Raw genomic sequence first — 20564 nt, 5'->3', positions numbered from 1 at the left:
AATTAGCTGGGCTCCTGTCTTCCTAGTCAGTAGACTGAGGCAGGAGGATCACTTGAGCCTGTGAGGTTGAGGCTGCAGTGAGCCATGATGGTGCCATTGCACTCCAGCCTGGGTGGCAGAGTGAGACCTTGTCTCCAAAAAAAAGGGATAAAATGGCCAGAAGTTATTTACTTCCCAGTGGGTTCTTTATATTCAGAAATACATCTTAGGGTGCTTTCACAGAAGAAGCTTCTCTTCACTTCCCTGTTTATTCAGCATTCTGTTTAAAATATCTTATTTATAAACATTTTGACCTTTATGCTATAGTTAAATTATATTGCTAGTATATAATGATGCATATTTGTTAGAAATTTTTGATAAGCTTTTAGAATTGTTGGAAGAGTGAAGACATTTTCTTCTTAATTTGCTGTATGACTTTTTATATTGCTATTACTAACATAATTTTGAATCTTAGAAAAGCAAAACCTTTAAGTGACCTCTTTCTCCCTATCTTGGCTACTCTCTTTTTCTGTAAAACAGTGATAGTAATATCTAACATTTATTGAGCTCATCCACTTGCTTTATATTAATTTATTTAATCCTCGCAACCAAATGAGATAGAAACTGTTGTTTTTCTCCCATTCTGTTTATGAGAGCATTGAAGCTTGGAGAAGTTACTTGCCCAAAGTCACATAGCTCAGTAAGTTGCAGAGCCAGGATTCAAACCCAGTTTTGCTTGAATCACATGATCTCTAAGTTCATGTCTGGCTTTAATTTTCTGAGATTTTGAACAAAATTCTTTGACTAATGAGTACTAGGAATTAGATAATTACCTGTGTAACTTTCGAGCAATACCTTTGTGTCTGAGGTAGCTTTGGGAACACTTACTCAGGGAGGGGATGCTCTCCTCTTCCCACAGTATAGCAGTGGCCAGCTTCCACTGAAGATAACGTTTTAATTTGTAAACCTTCTTTAGGATGGCACTGTTAGCCAGTGCCAATGCACAGATACAGAGAAAAAATCAGAGATTCTCCCACAGCATCATTCTTACTACTTGGTGTTTTTGAGGAAGAAATGTAGATATAAACATGTAAGAATAGAAAGAGAGCATAGAAACAATTTTGTTCTGTCCCTTCACTTTTGAGAGGGTTGGCAACTCCACTAAGGTTGCAACTAGCGGTTGCAGACTGAACTGCAGTCCTAGATTACCTATTTTTGTCTAGTACCTGCTGAAACCACACACTGCCTCCCTTCACAACTTGTAATTTTTAATTAAGTTACTGGCCCATTTAGAAAGATTGTGCATATTGCAGCTACTTAAATTTGTTCCAAATTGTTGTTTACATCCAGTCTACCTCTGCATGTTTTATCTGTGGAATTGATTCTGAAGTCTTTTTGGGACAATGCTGCCACTCCCTGGTTATTGCGTAGTACTGCATTAGGGAATCCAATAGTTCTTTCATTGCCATTGTAAAGCATAATGTTAGGAGTCATAAATCTAGGTACAAATAATCCAAAGCAGTAATTTATTTGTGTGTGTAATCAATAGGCATTCCTACATCATAAGATAACATAGACATTGTACCTTAAAAGATCACCAGTGTCCCTGGCTTAGTTCTGAAAAATTCACATCATACAAATTTGAGTTACTGTATCTAAAAGGTATTTCTGTTGCTCTTCAGGTTTTCAGGCTTCTTAAATGTGTTGCAGAAATACATAGTTTTGTAGATTTTAAAACATTGTTGCTAAGAATGCTAGGAGATCTGGACTCCATATGCTCAATGAAGTAATTCATTTCTGTGAGCACTGAAAACATGTATTAGTAGCTCAGTGAGGATAGATCACTATCATCCCTTGCAGGAAACCAAGTCCTGGTGAAGAAGTAACTCCTATACTTCATAAATTCTTCAGATTTTTCTGTGAACCATTGGTTATAATCACCTACTAATAGAGGAAACAATATTTATTTGAGCACTTACTCAACTCTAGATGCTTTCTGTCTTTTTAATTCTTTCAGTAATTATTTTAGGTAGGTTTCAGTATCTCCTTTTTACAGAAAAGGAGAGACTGGGAGAATCTTGGTAATGTGCCGAAAGCCATATACATGGGAAGTCATGGCATTGAGATTGGAGGGGCCGGGGGCCTTCCCATCTTCTTTCCAGCAGGCCATGTTCCCTACCCTGTAGTGCCTGAACCAGGTTTCTTTTTTACCATTCTGGTTTTGTTTTCCCTAAAAACAAAACAAAATGAATTACTAGACCAGTGATTTCTCAACTAGGGACAACTTTGTCCCCAAAGGGGAGATTTAGCAACGTTTAGAGACAGTTTTGGTTGTCACAACTGGAGGATGGGTTCCACTGGCAATTAGTGGTTAGAAGCTAGTGATGTCATTAAGCGTCTAACAGTGCACAAGCAGATCCCCAAAACAAAGAATCTTCTGGTTCAAATGTTGGTAGTGCTGAGGTTGAGTGGGTCCTTACTATAGACGGTGTATTTTAACTGAATCATCCCTGAGCACTGCCAAACAGGTGCTGCTGCTTCCACTGATTTATGTATTTTTTTTCCTATAATGAGTAATCTTATCCTGGTCCTGCTTTTTATCATCCTGTCTAGGGAAGAAACTAAGTTTTTTCGGGGGACAAAATATAATCTTCCCTCTACCCCTCTTAAGTCCTTGGCAAAATAATTCTTATGCCAGAGAGCATATTTTGGGGTGGTATGTTCTGATGATCTACACTTTCTAGCTGCTCTCCCATGTCCTGGCATTTGTCCCTCACTGCCTGTGTATTTGGTCAGCAATAGAGTTAGAAAACCCCAGTTGTCCTGTAAGCTCACTAAAGGCCAGACAGTCAGGACTCAGGTTCTTCTCCATATTGCCCCAGAATGGCTTTCTGTGCTGCATGCAGATGAACTGTGGGGGCCTGGATATGTTCAATAGTTTGTCTACCTTTATGTCTCCTCTTTTGTCTAGAAAGAATTCATTGAAATCTGTCCCATTTTTTCTTGTCAGATGTTAACTAATGCCTCCATAATCACCTGCTGAAAATAATTGTTAATTTCTCTAAACTGCTACATGTAACATTTATTCTATTTATTTAACATCCTGGTGTGTCCTCTTTTTCCCACCTGCAACATAAACAGTGTAGAAGAAATTTTTGCCATTAAAGATTTTAATATGAAGGTACAAAATGGATAAATACTGAAGAGCACCTATCATGTAGGATTATTCTACATATAAAGTGTATTTAAACCAGTGTTAATGCCCCTTTTTTGTAGGCATGTGTATTTAGCACAGTTAAATGCAAAATAAGAATCTTGGTGTTTATGACATCTACTTTGAAATAGACATATTCAGCTGGGTGTGGTGGCTCATGCCTGTAATCCGAGTACTTTGGGATGTTGAGGCGGGTAGATCACTTGAGGTCAGAAGTTCCAGACCAGACTGACCAACATGGTGAAACCCCGTCTCTACTAAAAATACAAAAATTAGCTGAGTGTGGTGGCATGCGCCTACAATCCCAGCTACTCAGGAGGCTGAGGAAGGAGAATCGTTTGAACCTAAGAGGTGGAGGTTACAGTGAGCCGAGATCATGCCACTGCACTCCAGCCTGGGCAACAGAGTGAGGCTCTGTCTCAAAAAAAAAGAAATAACGCATCTTCACATTTGAGTTCTGTTAAAACTTGTGGCAATTGTCTTCTTTCTGGTTCTTTAAATGGCTTTTAACTGTTTTTTAGCAAAGGTTTTTTGGAACCTTCCTGGTATTTTAGTGTTGGCTGCATTTGTGACTGCTCATTACAGCAGGAAGCATCTTTCTTCATTAATAAGGGCCCTTTTATCATATTTTAGGATTTAGGCATCCTCTTTATAAACATGCGGCATTTCTTGAATTTTAGCCCTCATTCATTTCTGACCAACAGACCTGTGATGAGAATGCAGACTGCTGAAAGGAATGATATTGCATTTAACTTGGAGAAAAGGCCTGACCTGGGTTGGAAAGTACTTTAGGAGACTGCAAGAAGCCCTAATGCACTCCCTGTTGAGATGTTTCTTACCAGGTGCACAGAGATGCAAGCTGCAGCCCCAAAACCTTCTAATGGAAGGGCAATATTTCATCCATTATTCTCTGAACAAACTGGGAACAAAAGTAACTTTTAGGGGTAACATAGTTCAGTGTCCTACAAACATTTATAGGATAGTTTATGTGATCATCATGAAACTCTTCATTATTCACAAATAATTACATACAAGATGTTCTATTCTCTGGAGATTCAGAAATAAGTAAGATGAGGTCTCTACTCTCGGGACTCATGGTACCTTCATCACCACCCGTTCTTTGCTATATTAATTTGGCATATAACAATAACTGTGGCTAAAAGTAGAAGGAGAATGTAATTTAGTCTGGGTAATAGGCAAACCTTGGAGGAGAGATTATTTTATACCAGGCCTTGCTGGGTAAGTTCTTTCTAGACTATTGCCCTAAATGAGCCTGGACAGTCTGCTAAAACTCACTCTAAGTATTTACAAAATGATTAAAGATTAAGATAGAAGGACATATTCATGTAGTATTGTTTAGTTAATGTTAAATAAAAATGTAATATTGAATGGTTTTAGTTAATCAAACTGGGGAGATAAACAGATTTAAGACTGGTCTCCTTTTGTTTCCCGAAATAAGCAGTTGAGAGGGATGGGGTAAGAAGGGCCTGTAGATGGATTTTTTTGACCTCACAACTGATTTATGTATTGTAGTCCTGGCGGTAATTGTGTCTCTCCCTCTCTACCTGTCAACCCATTCACAGGGGCTTTTGGTCATGGGTATGATATGCTCTTGTGGCACCTGAAATCCTGTTCCTAATGCTGTTAGATTTTCCTTTTCAGAGTAAGAGGGACCATCTCCTCATGAACGTCAAATGGTACTACCGTCAGTCTGAGGTTCCAGATTCTGTGTATCAGCATTTGGTTCAGGATCGACATAATGAAAATGGTAAATATGTCCTTCTGGTTTGATTTATGTATTTCTTAGCTTTGGGCAAAGTTCCCTCTCTAAAGGCATTCATTAAATGAAGATAACGTTTTAAAAAACGGATTCTTGAGTATTGGTAGGCCTTATGCTTTACAGTTCACATTGGTTACTGTAGTTCATGTGAGGTGGGTCTGTCCCCCTCTGGTTCCAGATGAGGAAACTGAGGTTGAGAGATGCTAAGGAAGTTGCTGGGACCATGCATCCTCCAAGTTGTGGTCCTGGTGCTGGCATCAAACTTTGGCTCCGATCCTGCCTTCTGCCCACTCTTCTCACAAGCTTTGAGTCAACAAACCAATGAAAAACAACTTGGAGGAATGATGTTGTATCTTAATGGATTTTTTTTTTCCTTCTTTGAAACTATAAAAACGTCTGTTAAAGCAGGTAAATTATAGTTCCTTGTTAAACATATTCTTTTCTATGGAAACTATGATTTCACTCCATTTTGGAATATTTAGCCAGAAAAATAAGATGGACAGGATCATTAAGTATTTTGGTAGTTGAAGAGTTGCCAGGATTGTTTCTGCTCTTTTTCCATTTTGGGTTTAATCCATTTTGGCAAAATATAGGGACTTAGTATAGGGTATAAAACATAGCCCCAAAGATACTTTATTGACAAAATCTGCACATTCTGTTATTGTTATTCTTGCAATTTATGATTCCTCTTCTCTATTTTGTATACTTACGATGCTAACCAGGCCTGGTTATTCAGTGGGTGGTAAACCTGAAAGAAAAGTTTTACAAAGTTTTTTACTTCTTGGCGGGGCGCGGTGGCTCACGCCTGTAATCCCAGCACTTTGGGAGGCCAAGGCGGGTGGATCACGAGGTCAGAAGATCGAGACCATCCTGGCCAACATGGTGAAACCCCGTCTTAAAGTTAAAAACATTTTTTTTTACTTGTTTTGGGAAACTCAATTTTAATGTCCTCTTAATTAATTTTTTTGACAGACTCTGGAAGAGAACTTGTCATTACAGACCCAGTTATTAAGAACCGAGAGCTCTTCATTTCTGATTACGTTGACACTTACCATGCTGCTGCCCTTAGGTAAGTACTGGAGACATGGTCTTCCATATGAAGGAGGAGTCACTGTGTGCAGGAGGTGGAGAGTCTACTCTCTCCTGATCTTGTAGTAATCACTGTATTTATCAGATTCCTCTTTTGGCTTCAGAGAGTGAACATTCCAGTGTCCACTTGGATTGTTGAGATTGTAGAGGTTCCCCGTTTATTCACTAATCTAGCTTTATGCCTCTCTCTCTCTCTCTCTTTTATAATTTACTTTTTAATGCCCTTTCTATATTATCGTATTTTCATTTCCTTGGAAATTATGATCCTGGTATTGTTTGCCAAAGTATTTAGGGTGAAATGTTCTGATGGGTCAGATGCAGTGGCTCACATCTGTAATCCTGGCACTCTGGGAGGCCGAGGTGGGAAAAAGCGTTCTGATGGTCTGAACGCTTTAAAGATTTAATTCCTGCCACTAGAAAAGACAGAGAAATGAATGAAGCAGATATGGCAGCATGTAATTAATTGAGAATCTAGGCAGAATTTGTAGGAATTTTCATTGAACTATTCTTCCATTTTCTGTATGTCTGAAAAATTTTACTACTATAAAGCTTCATTGGTGGGGGACGAGGGGGACAGAAACATACTGAAGATTTCATTCTGAGACAGAAGGTAACATTACAGCCAGTCATAATGACTTAGGGAGTTAGGTCCAAAAGAAGTCCATGATATTTGCATCTTTGGGTATTTTCTGTCTCTCTCAAGAAAAGGTTGCCCATAAAGGTTTTATTTTGTGTATATATGGCTGACTTTAGGCCTTTTAAGTACAGGAAGTAAGACTCCTAATAGTCTTAAAACCCTTTCCTTCCTGGAAATAATCAGTAATAAAGTGGTGAAAGACTACTTTTTTTGTTTAAATACTATAATGTGGTTTTAACAAAATACTAAGATTTACCAGCTTTTGTCTTAAATTACAGTGGGTTACAATAATTTCTCCATTTTAATGCTCAGATGGTATTCAGGAAAACCCATCTGGAGACTTTTGTGCAAAGCTACATAGCTAAAGTCAGTTATTTCAAGGTAAATTAGTAGCAACTTTGGGGCAGGCTTTGGCAAGCTTTTTGGGTCAGCTAATATTTCATATGGTATCTGTTGCAGTGACTCAGCTCAACCATTGTAGCATAAAAGCCATAGAAAACATGTTAATAAATGAGGTGGCTGTGCTCTAATAAAACTTGAGGGATATTGAAATTTGAGTTTCATTTAATTTTCTTGTGTCAGGAAATATTCTTCTTTTGCTTTCTCTTTCAGCCATTTAAAAATATAAAAACTCTCCTCGCAGGCCACAGGAAGCAGGCCGTGTGCCAGATGTGGCTTTTCTGGCCATAGTTTGCCAACTCTGCTATAGGGTATGGTGCGGATGTGGTTAGGTTTGACTTCTTACAGGAATTTAGATGAATTTAGAGAGTTTCTCTAGTGTTTTATAAACTTCCAAACTTCTACAACCTTTGTATGACTTTTGGAGGCGCCTTTCCAATCTTAAGCTCACTTGCTGAAAAAGGAAGTTAATGTAAGGTTGATTAGATTGATGGAACAGTTACATTGTTACCTGGGACCAGTGACCTGGAATATTGTTAGCTGGAACCAGTGACTTAATCCTGGAATAATTCTTGTTTTGTTTTGTTTTTTTGAGATAGGATCTTGCTCTGTCGTCCAGCCTGGGGTGTAGTGGTGGGATTATGCTCACTGCAGCCTCAAACTCCTGGACTCAAGCAATCCTACCACCCAAGTAGCTGGGACCACAGGTGTGCCCCACCACATCTGGCTAATTTTTGTATTTCTCATAGAGACAAGGTTTTGGCATCTTGCCCAGGCTGGTCTTGAACTCCTAAGCTTAAGGGATCCACCTACCTCGGCCTCCCGAAGTGCTGGGATTACAAGTGTGAGCCACCGTACTCAGCCAAATCGTGGAATATTTCTTATACTGGTTTGCATACTCTTTCCTTTCTCTTTCCATCTTGTCTCATGGGTTAAGGGAAAAGATTTTAAGTGATTTAGAGTTTCAGTTAAACAAATATATGAGGTATGTAACTGGTTATTCAACATGTTTTGACATAAATGCCTAAAATCAATATATTTGAGTACCTATCACTGTTATTGAGATTTGTAGTCTTATTATTATTTTTTTTAAAGACAGAGTCTTGCTCTGTTGCCCAGGCAACAGAGGTTGCAGTGGTTCCACCTTGGCTCACCTCACTGCAACCTCTGCCTTCTGGGTTCAAGCGATTCTCCTACCTCAGCCTCCTGAGTAGCAGGCAGTACAGGCATGTGCAACCATACCTGGCTAATTTTTGTATTTTTAGGGTTTCACCATGTTGGCCAGGCTGGTCTTGAACTCCTGACCTCAGGTGATTCACCTACCTCAGCCTTCCAAAAGTACTGGGATTACAGGCATGAGCCACCATGCCTGGCTCATTTTTATCTTTTATTTAGTGTTTTTAGAAGAACAAGTTATCCCTTGCCGGGCGCGATGTCTCATGCCTATAATCCCAGCACTTTGAGAGGCTGAGACGGGTGGATCATGAGGTCAAGAGATCAAGACCATCCTGGTCAACATGGTGAAACCCCGTCTCTACTAAAAATACAAAAATTAGCTGGGCATGGTGGCGCATGCCTGTAGTCCCAGCTACTCGGGAGACTGAGGCAGGAGAATTGCTTGAACCTAGGAGACGGAGGTTGCGGTGAGCCGAGATCGCGCCGTTGCACTCCAGCCTGGGTAACAAGAGCGAAACTCCATCTCAAAAGAAAAAAGAGGAAGGTTATCCCAAATAATTCCATCTGTATTTCATGAATTTACTGCAGCTAAGTTTACAATCAGATGTTTCTTGGAGATGTGTGAATGCATAAGTCACTGTCCTTTCACTGGCCACCACAGTTGGAGTGCTACAGTGGTAATACTTTATCTTCTTTTCACTGGGTATGTGGTTAGAATCCTCATTAATTAGTTTTTTTTCCTCCCATGGTGTTTTCTTTAAAGTGGTCATAAAAACTGTTAGCTACTTTATAAAATTTTTACCTTGAAATTGATTTTGTAAGTTTCAAATACAACATCCTTTTTGTTATTTGACAGCTGGATTTTTTTCAAAGACATCAGATGACAGGTGGTTGTTTGGCCACTGAACAAGCTGGCCTAATGGTGCAGTGTGTGTGTGTGTGTGTGTGTGTGTGTGTGTGTGTGTGTCCGTGTCCCCGCGCTGGCTTAGTGGTGCAGTGTCTCATGTGGACATGTTGGCCTAGTTGTGTGTATTGCATGTGTGTGGATGTGCTGGCCTTGTGGTGCAGTGTGGCGTATGTGTGGACTCATTGGCCTAGTGGTGTGGTGTCACATGTGTGCGTACGCACTGGCCTTGTGGGTCAGTGTTGCTTGTGTGTATACATGCTGGCCTAGTGGGGCAGGGTTGGTGTGTGTGTGTGTGTGGATGCACTGACCTAGTGGTGCAGTGATATACTGGCCTAATGATGCAGGGTCACGGGTACATGTGGATGGTAGTCTAGTGGTGCAGTGTCATGGGTGTGTGGAGATGCTGGCATTTGCTAGCATTGTTGTTGCCATTTGGTGATCCCACCTTGCTCTTGGCAGCAGCGTTCACCGTGACAGACAGAAGTTTTGCCTGTCCCATTACTCCCATAAAACAGAATGGGATGGGACGGGTGCAGTGGCTCACACCTGTAATCCCAGCACTTGAGGAGGCTGAGGCGGATGGATCACGAGGTCAGGAGATCGAGACCATCCTGGCCAACATGTTGAAACCCCGTCTCTACTAAAATACAAAAAATTAGCTGGGCATGGTGGTGGTCGCCTGTAGTCCCAGCTGCTTGGGAGGCTGACAGGAGAATCGCTTGAATCTGGGAGGCGGAGGTTTCAGTGAGCTGAGATTGCATCACTGCACTCCAGCCTGGGTGACAGAGCGAGACTGTGTCTTAAAAAAAAAAAAAAAAAACCTGAATCAATGGCAGTGTCCCTGGCAATCTCTGTTTATTCTCTTTCTCGTCACCAAGGTAGACTAACTTAAAAAATGTTTGGGATGTATTTGGTGGGGGATTGGGGAGTATTAAGCTTTAACTTTTTCTTCCAATTTTCTTCTCACAGTTTATTCACAGAAAGTTTTTTCTTTCTCCATAGTTATAAACTAGTACTACTAAAAATAAATTCAGTTTTGAGAGAGACACAAATAAAATAGTCTGTAGGCACATGAAAAGGGATCAAATAAATGTAACAACAAAAACCAAGGAGAACAAAAAAGCAAAAGACTGATAATGTTAGTGCTCAGCACCATTCTTCTTGAAGATCAAAGGCCTCTGATGTGTGGATTCATCCAGTCACAGTAACTCTGAGGGGGCTCTTGCCATTCCATTCACTCAGGAGGAAACTGATGTATAAGGTTTTCTTTCAAGCTGGTGCTAGAGTTGGGCTATAAAGGAGGAGAGAGACCTTTATCCTTTAGCCATGATGAATCAAAAGGAAAACAAAATGTCTCTGTAGCCTCTTTGTAAATTGTGAGATTGTAGCTTTTTCCTACCAGAGTTTCTTCCTATAAGAAAATCGGAACCCTTCACTGTTGTAGAAATGCATGTTGAAGTCCAGCATTATTGCATTCAAAACTATCAGTTTTGAATTCTTGACCTTGGCTGTCCCTCATCTCTACCTTTCAAGATAAGTTTCTATAGCTGCTGATCTTATTTTGTCACAGTTTATCCATAACCATCATAGAGTAAAACTAGCATTTGAACAGGGTGTTTTTTGAGTTCTCTTTATTCCCAGGTAAGTGTTTTTGGCTGGCATTGTGGTGTAATAGCTTGGAGTTAGAAGACTTGTTCATTTGAATCCTGGCTCTGTTGTAGCCTTGTGACCGTTGTCAAGTTTGTTAACGTTTGAGCTTGCCTTTTGACAAACTTGTTCAAGGTCACATGACTAGTGACAGACTCCTAAACCAAACACACACATCTGGTTCCACATCCAGTGTGGTAAGAAGTGTGAAAGTCCCTCAAAGAGCATCTCAGGCCCTAGTAACATGCATAGTACTCTCCATAGCTCATTGAATTTCTGCTGAGTTCTTAAAAGTATAAGGGGAAGAAAAGAGAAAGGGAAATCAAATGTAATTTTGTACTGAGTTAATGGTAGTGTAATCACTCAGCATACACTTATTTTACTAATTCTTTGTGGCCTGTTGGAGGAGGAGGGGTTAGGTATTTAGATTCCTTCAGGTATATGGAGAAAAGTTTAGCTTAAGAAGCCATCTCAACGCTATCCAGGAATGAGCAGATAAACTTGTAACTTGTAATTTCTTTTCTGTGCTACTTTTCCTCCCTAAAGATAATGTTTTATTGATGATCCAAGGATCTGGAGTGATTACTTTGTGATTGGGCTGAGGACATGTGACCTGGGGAACATTCTCATGTTTACTAGACACTCACATCAGTGTGTTCTCCAGTATTGATTGTGGAGGGCAGCACAGGAGATTATAAATGTCTTGTTGGCTTGAGGGCTGTTTTCCAACTTTCTGATTACCTGCTTCCTACTTCCAGGAGTCACTTGGGGAAAAAATATCCTACTGCAGGTGAGATTATAGGCTATCATTTTACCCAGGGGTTCATATCATAGGAAGATGCTTTAGGATGAATTTTCTGTAAGACCAGGGCGAAAGAGCCTTAAATTAGCTGTTTGAGGCTTCCAGTCTGCTTCTTTTCATTCGGAATTAGTTTATCTCCTTACTTTGTCATGAGTAGCTAGGCTCATGTATATGTTTAGGGCTTGAAACAGATTAGTTACACCTGTGGACAATTTCCCAACCATCCCTTAATGCATTTAAGAACCCTTTAGCGGCTGGGCTTGGTGGCTCATGCCTGCAATACCAGCACTTTGGGAGACTGAGGCGGGCGGATCACCTGAGGTTAGGAGTTCAAGCCCAGCTTGGCCAATGTGGTGAAACCGCGTCTCTACTAAAAATACAAAAAATTAGCTGAGTGTGGTGATGGATGCGTATAGTCTCAGCTGCTCGGGAGGCTGAGGCAGGAGAATTGCTTGAACTGGGAGGCAGAGGTTGCAATGAGCCAAGATTGTGCCATTGCACTCCAGTCTGGGCAACTCCATCTCAAAAAAAAAAAAAAAAATCCTTTAACTCTGCAAGCAAGTTCCATAAGGAGTTTCATGGTGTCTCAGAGCTCTTAGTTTTGCAGTTTAAGAATGCTTTTCTGGCTTTAATCTACAGTTGTTTTTATGTGTGAAATAACTTTGACCTACAGCATTTTTACTGTTTGGTCTGTACATGCTTAGTACCTCATTAGACATCATAACCTGTAACTCCTTTATTTATTCACTCATCATTTAACACTTTATTGATCTACTAGTAGATGAAGGGCTCTATATTTGGTGATGGGATCCTACCCAGGAAAATATTCTCTCTGCCCTTGAATACTTCATAGTATTTGAAAAACTTTCTTTCGTTTGGAGCTACTTTTAGATACACAGCAAAGTTCCAAGTACTCAGTTTCAATATAGCCCCCTAGCCTCCTGCAATGTGAACTTCTTCTACAACTATAGTACAATTATTTGAATTAACATTGATACAGTAGCATTAGACTTAAGATTCTCTTTGAATTTCAACCATGTCCTCTGTTGTTTTAGGATCTTACTTGGGATGCCACATTGCATTTAGTTATTTCTCCTTAGTCTCCTGCAATATGTAATGGTTCCCCAGTCTTTTCTTGCCATTCATGACCTCCTTTGATATTGTAAATATTATTAATCAATTATTTTATCAAATGTCCCTCAATTTGGCTTTGCTGAAGTTGGGCATTTTGGGCAAGAACCATATAAATGTGTCTGAGTGCATCTTACCATGGCTTCATGAGGTTAGTGACTAATTACTGGTGACATTGACCTTGTTCAGTTGATGAATGTGGCTCCTGCCAAGTTTCTTCACTGTTAAAGTAGCTTTCCCCCGTACCTAATTAACTTGGGAGATACTTTGAGACTGTGGAAATCATTTCTGTCCTTAAATTTTTACCCAGTGATTTTAGCATCTATCAGTGGATTTCATCTATAAAAGTTATTACTGTGAAGCTTGCCTATGGTTGTTTTCCATGTTTCTTCTTTTCTTCTATGTTTATTAATTGGAATTCTACTTAGTAAAGAAATCTCCCCTTTACCCCATAAAAATCTATTTAATGGAGCATTTACATCAGCATGAACTTAGGGATATTTATTTTGTTGTTTTTAATTTAATATTTGTTTATTCCTTCAGCTTTGGCCATCAGGAGCTACTTCAGATTGGCCCCTGCATTTTTTCAGCAAGCTTCCACACTTTTTTGAGCACTTTCTTATTTTCTGCCTCCACAAGATGTTCTCAGACTCATTTTTTATTTTCCCAAATCCAGCACTGGAATTAACCATTGTGTGAGGATCCCAGATTCCCTTTAGTGGAGAGCAGTGTTTAGAAACCAGGATCCTGCATATTAGGTGTGTGTATTACTATTGGTCGTCATTGTTTCTAGATCCAGTTAGCAGGCAGAGCTAGGATATATATGTATGAATATATGTATGTATACTAACCTGTGCCTATTAACTTCCCCTCACCCCAGATTCCAAAAGTTATATTGATACTTTCAATTCTAGCCCAACACTGGAAGATTTTCTTCTTCGCCTTCCCTTATTTATAACTACTTTCTCCAAGGAAGAAACTCAGTTCTTATTATTTAAAATATACTTGTTTTTGTTTAATTCTCAAATACATGAAACTTAGTTTCAGAATTTGTAACTCATGTTTTTGTGAGAAACCCATTTACTGACTCTTTGTCTTTGGTCTTGTAGTGCAAGATACTGTTTTTCCTATTAGGTCAGTACTGTTCTTTCTTACCTCCTTATGTGTGTTTGTTTATTTGTAATACATTTAGTTTCATTTATTGGTGGTGTTTACATCCCATTTTTGGTTTCCCCTTTTTGACCTGGACTGTTATTTTATGAGTGTGTGAGAGTACGTGGACTGTTGTTGTGGTTCTGAGAGTCAGAGTTCTAAGAAGATACCCTTCAACCCTGCCACCACTCTTTCCCCCTCACTCCCAACTTCCTGCTCTAGGTAACTGATCATTTTACTTGCTAGATTATCCTTCAGCATTTTATTTTCACAAATCAGCAGATACATGCCTCTTTTCTTATAACCCTGTCTTTCTTAGGTGAAGGATAGAACACTGTAGATATTCTTTTGTACTTTACTCTTTTCACTTGATGGCAGTATATTGTGGGAGTTGCTCATACCAGTTCATAGAGGACTTTTTCATTCTCTTTTACTTCCTTATGTTGATATACTATAGTTTCTGTAACCGCTGTCTTGTATTTGAGCATTTAGGTTGTTCCTAGGATTTTGCAATTGTAAGTGATGCTGCAATGAATATCTTTGTGCATATGTATTTTCTTATCATTGGGAACTTTAGGGTGCATTTCTAATAGTGGGTTGAAAGGTTTATGCCTATGCAATTAGTTACATAGTACCAAATTTCCCTTCAGCAGGCATGTACCAATTTGCATTCCTTCTGATAAATATGAAACAGCTTGTTTGCTAATAGAACGTTTTGTCTTTTTAAAATTTTACAGGTTTGATAGGTGAGAGATGATATCTCAGTACTTTTATTTCACTAACAATGAATTTGAACATTTTTTCATATGTTTGAAGGTTATTTGTGTTTTTTATTTTTTTGGTAAATGTGTGTTTGTCTTTTCTATTGGGTTTTCTTTTTGTTTTACTTTTTAAAAGTGCTTGACATATCTATGGCACATGCAATTGTTGCATATATTTTTCTCCCACTTTTGTCAGTTTTCATTTAATTTCATTTACTGTATTTTTTACTCTGTAAAATGTACTTTTATCTAATCAAATTTGTCAGTCTTTTATTGCCTCTGGATTTTGAGTCATAGTTAGAAAGCCTTTTCCTACACCATATTTAAAGACTAATCTCCCCAGTTGTTCTAGCACTACTTATTAAAATATCTATGTTGACTATAGGTTTGAGATGTCACCTCTGTCATGTCTTGCTTTCCATACGTATTCCATACTTCCTCTTTGGTTTTGCTGTTCTGTTGTCTGTTTATGTGCTAGCACTACACTCTAAATTACAGAGGATTTATAGTATGTTTAAATGTGTGTTTTCCCCTTTTTTAGTCATTTGCTTTTCCATGTGAACCTTAATATTTTGTTTTATGTCATAAAAAAGCTTGTTGGTATTTGTACTGGGATTGTATTGAATGTATTAATTAATCTGTGGAGAAATGCCTTTCCGAGTCTTCCCATCTAAGAACAGGGGATGTTTTTCCATTTGTTCACATTTACTTTCTGTCTTTCAGAAGTGTTTTAAAATTTTTCTTGTTACAGATTTTGTACAGATTTTTCTTGTTACAGATTTTGGACAGATTTTGGACTTTTTTCCCCTAAGTTAAGCTAATAATCTTCCTTTTTTTTAAAAAAAAAGATGCAGTCTTGCTCTGTCGCCCATGCTGGAGTACAGTGGCACCATCTTGGCTCACTGCAACCTCTGCCTCCCAGGTTCAAACGATTCTCCTGCCTCAGCCTCCCAAGTACCTGGCATTACAGATGCCCGCCACTATGCCCAGCTAATTTTTGTATTTTTAGTAGAGATGGGGTTTCACTGTGTTGGCTAGGCTAGTCTTGAACTCCTGACCTCATGTGATCTGTCCACCTTGGCCTCCCAAAGTGCTGGGATTACAGGCGTAAGCCATCGAACCCGACCTATAGACATACATTGAACTCTGTCCTGTAATAATAAAGAACACACATTCATTTCTGTATCTTGCCACCTTCTCAAAAATTGGTCATATATTGGATTACAGAAAAAAAATCATCCCGATTAAAAGCAATAAAACTATGGTTACTAATAAAAACAAAGAACAGAAGACTCTTTTGCTTGGAAATTTAAAACTTCCTGTTAAGCAACTCCTGGGCAAAAGGGAAAAATACAAACTAAAATTAATTTTTTTTTTTTTTCCCGGCCAGGCATGGTGGCCCACACCTGTAATCCTAATACTTTGGGAGGCCGAGGTGGGCAGATCACTTGAGCCCAGGAGTTTGAGAACAGCCTGGGCAATATGGTGAAACCCTATCTTTACAAAAAAATTAGTTGGGTGTGGTGGCATGCACCTGTAATCCCAGCTACTGGGCAGGCTGAGGTGGAAGAATTCACCTGAGTCTGGGAAATCGAGTCTTCAGTGAGCTGAGATCAAACCACTGCATTCTCAAGTCTTCAGTGAGCTGAGATCAACCACTGCACTCCAGCCGAAGTGACAGAGGGAGACTATCTACAAAAAATAAAAAACTAAATAATTTATTTTTTTTTTAAGAGATGGGGTTTTACTGTGTTATTCAGTTAGGAGTACAGTGGCTGTTCACGGTATACTAGCGATCATAGCACACTACAGCCTCAAACTCCTGGGCCCGTATGATCCTCCTGCATCAGCCACCATAGTAAGTAGCTGGGATTGTAGGTGTACACTAGTATGCCTTGCCTCAAATAATTTTTTTAAAATTACAGTAAAAATACTGTGTATCAGAATTCTTGACATGTATTTAAATAGTGATCAGAGGAAAATTAGTTGTACTAAACACATCAATAAAAATGAAAAAATTGAATTAAATTCCTAGCTCAAATTTAAAAACGACAGCAAATGAATCTAAAGAATAAGAATGTATATGTGCACTGAATGTATATAGAGGAAATACTTAAGGCAATTTAAAGTGGTGGCACGTGGGGCAAAGGGACCTAAATAGAGGTGAGATTTCTCCACTTTACTAGAACTGACAAATTGTCTCTATCTTTGAGTGATAAATTATATGTGTATGTTATACTTAGAGCAGCCATTAAGAAAACTATACAAGGTAATATATTAATACTGAAAAATACTAGAGATAAGATGGAATTCTAAAGAAACAGTTCAGATAACCAATGGGAAGCCAACAGAAACAGAAGAACAAGAAACAGAACACATAAAAACAAAAGTCAATCCTATACCTGTCATTAATTTGATGACTTATAATAGATAAGATGTGACTCTCTCAAAATCCTTTTTCATTCTCAGATAAGAGTAAAAATAATTGCTTTTGACGAGGCACAGTGGTCAAAAGCCTGTAATCCCAGCACTTGGGAGGCCAAGGTGGGCAGATCACCAGGTCAAGAGATTGAGACCATCCTGGCTAATATGGTGAAACCCCATCTCTACTAAAAATACAATTAGCCAGGCATGGTGTCGCACACCTGTAGTCCCAGCTACTGGGAAAGCTGATGCAGGAGAATCACTTGAACCCGGGTGGCAGAGATTGCAATGAGCCGGGATCACGCCACTGCATTCCTGCCTGGGGGACAGAGCGAGACTTTGTCTCAAAAACTAATAATAATAGCTCTCAACAGATTGCTACTGTAAACAATCTTTGTATGCTGGTGCACTTCATCATGAGTTTCTTTGGGGTTTATGCATGCCTAGGGATACAGGAAGACCTTCCCAGTTATTGGTAGTTTTAAGGGAGTGAATTTCTAGACCACAGTTTTCATTTTTATTGTCTCCTTACATAAGGGGGAGACTCTTCTCTCTTCCTTGTCTTCATATAGCTGCCTCCTCTTGGCAGACCCTTCGGATGATGCCCCAGATGTAAAACTCTCTGAAGCGCCACTCTGAAGGATTACTGAAATGAGTCATTTCCAGGATGCATTTTTTACTGTTGAATGAAAGCACCCTAAGACTTGGGCCTTCCCTGACTTTAGTCATATTTCTGTTCACAGTGAAGCATTACTTTAGATACAGGGTATACAGGACCTTAGAGGGCTCTGAAACTGGGTATTTCAGCAAGGTGGATGTGATGGTGATTTTCTCTTAACTGTCCCTCCTCACCTATTCCATAAACACTGTCAAATAATGTCCCACTTTTGACAGAGATTACGGTGAGAAAAGGGCTCTGATAAAAAATTCTGAATACTTAAAATCATATCCATACTTATGCACACATATACACACATTTTTAAAGATAAACACTGTTCATTACGAGGTGATTTGAAAAATACTTCAATTGAGTGCCACCTAATTAGAGCCAATCCCAGTGGCCTTACCTGGTTATGGAAACCCTTTCTTCAGCTCTGCTCAATACTCAAGAGTTTGAGGGCCGGCTAACTGGTAAGATTACCAACTTTAAACAACCACAGCTATATACTAGTGGTTCTCATTGTTTTACTTTCCTCTAATAATTTTTTAATATACAGTAAAATGTAGATTTTAAGTGCACATTTTCATAAATTTATTTGACCCTAAACAAGACCTGGCATATTCCCCTCATTTCAGGAATTTCCCTCAATATCCTTCCCTGTCAAAACGCCCAACTCAGAATCACCAGCTGTTTAGGTTTCTCTCACTATAAATTTTTTTTTCTCTTCTAAAGCTCAAATAAATGGAATCATGCAGTGCATACCATTTTTGTGTCTGGCTTCTTGTACTTAACATTTAATTTTTGAGATTTGTCCATGGTATTTTATCTATCACTAGATTTTTGTATTTGTGTAGTATTTTATTGTCCATAAATATGTACAATTTGTTTATTTACCTGTTGCTGGACATTTGGATTGTTTCTAAGCTATTATGAATAAACCTTTTATGAATAACAGAACAATAAAAATGTACAAAAAAGGAAATAATAAAGATAAAAATTATAAGGAAGGAAACTTAGATGTAATTAATCAAATTCTTTTTGGCTTTTAAAAATTTTAATGCCTCATTTAAAAATACATTATGACCAGCTGGGATTTATTCCAGGAATGCAAAGTTGGTTCAGTTTTTCACTCTATTGATAGGCTATATCAAACTATTGAATCTAAAGGAAGAAATTATATGATTATTTCCAATACTATGATGATGGTTTGATTGTCTTTAAATCTAGTGTCATATTTAATAGGAACACATGAGAGACATTTCCACTGACATCAGGAACTAGGCAAGGATGTTCACTGCACATTATATTAGAGGGTACAGTGCAATTAGAGGCATAAGAAAGGCTAAAAAAGTAAAAATGTGCAAATATCAGTACCTTTCATGTACACAAACAGAAGCAGATAGAGAAAGGGCTTGATGATAGAGAAAAATCCCATTTACAGCCAACTTCATAGTTGTTTATCAGATGAAATGCTTCTATTCCTTTTGCTTTTGGCTTTCCCTAGCCAGTAATTTTGCCCTCCCCAGGAGACATATGGCAATGTCTTTAGACATTTTTTATTGTCAGGAAGAAATGTGTATGGGTGCTACTGGTAGAGGACAAGGATTCACTTAAATATCCTGCAGTGTACAGGACAGCCTCTGACAAGAAATAATTATTTAGTACAAACTGTCGTTAGTTTTGAGATTGATAAACCCTGCCCTAAACATACCTGATTTCCAGTGTTTGTGTTTAGAGTTATGGGTTGCTAGGTTTTCTGTACCTTTGACTGATATAATAATTACTCCAGTTTAAGAGTGAAACAACAAAGAAAAATAAAAGAAGAATTAGTTTCCTTTAGTAATGGACAATAATAGAAGTAACTTACTTTACATAGCATTGTGTAGCAGAGTTTTGTAGACTTTGTCTTTATAAGTGTAGTAGGTCATATTTATCTCTATTTTACTGATAAAGGAACTTACCTATTTCTTCTGGCTTTCAGGGATTAAATCATCTTGGAGGAGTGGGTAGTTAGTTTCAGAGTAAGCTAGTTGTTCATTTGTAAAAAAGGTCATACCCACCTTTTCTTTCCCAGAAGCTTATTTTAGTTCTAGTTAAATATAGAAGAGGTTCTGGGCCTGGAAAGTTGATGCTTATTCTGTATTTTTCATTGAATTGGATCTTATTATCTACAAATAGTAGTTATGAATATTATGGCACTTCTAATAGAACTTTTTGCTGTGATGGAAGTGACTTATAAATCTTGTGTTGTTCACTGTGGTAGCTAGTGGCCATATGTAGCTATTTAGATTTACATTTGTTAAGATCAAACAAAATTTTAAATTCAGTTCTTCTTAGTTGTATCAGTTTTGTTTCAAGTGCTCAGTAACGCTGGAATACTTTCTATAGTTTCTATTCTATAGAACTATAGCTACTTTCCAGTCTATAGCTCCTTAAGGGACTTTATATCAACAGCATTGTTATTTAATTTTAAAAATGGAAATTGGGACCGGGTGCAGTGGTTCGCATCTATAATCCCAGTGCTTTGGGAGGCCAGGGCAGGTGGATCACTTGAGGCCAGGAGTTTGAGACCAGTCTGGGCAACCTAGGGAGACTCCCATCTACAAAAAAATTAAAAATTAACAAGTTGTGGTGAGATGGGGTCTCGCTATCATTGCCCAGGTTTGTCTCAAATTCCTGGCCCCAAGCGATCCTCCTGCCCTAGCCTCTCAAAGTGCTGGGATTACAGGTATGAAGCCCCAGTGCCTGACTGACCCTGCTTTGGTTACAGGTACATAAGCCCTTGAGGGAATCCTGGGGGGGGGG

The 20564-nt window shown here is 38.7% G+C and overlaps 1 protein-coding gene across 3 annotated transcripts in view; it reads left to right on the top strand.

The window, feature by feature from the left end:
* Positions 1-20564, top strand: part of RERE (arginine-glutamic acid dipeptide repeats) — a 468771-nt gene that overhangs the window by 260976 nt on the left and 187231 nt on the right. For all 3 annotated transcript variants that reach the window (XM_017498335.2, XM_037727827.1, XM_017498331.2), the window contains 2 exons: positions 4856-4961; positions 5946-6042. In XM_017498335.2, coding sequence (XP_017353824.1) covers positions 4856-4961; positions 5946-6042 — 203 coding nt within the window. The remainder of the gene's footprint in view (positions 1-4855; positions 4962-5945; positions 6043-20564) is intronic.

The sequence above is a fragment of the Cebus imitator genome, unplaced genomic scaffold (assembly GCF_001604975.1).
Source record: "Cebus imitator isolate Cc_AM_T3 unplaced genomic scaffold, Cebus_imitator-1.0 Scaffold240, whole genome shotgun sequence".
Taxonomy (NCBI): Eukaryota; Metazoa; Chordata; class Mammalia; order Primates; family Cebidae; genus Cebus; species Cebus imitator.
The sequence above is the reverse complement of the archived record's forward strand: the minus strand, read 5'-3'. Positions and strand labels throughout refer to the sequence as shown.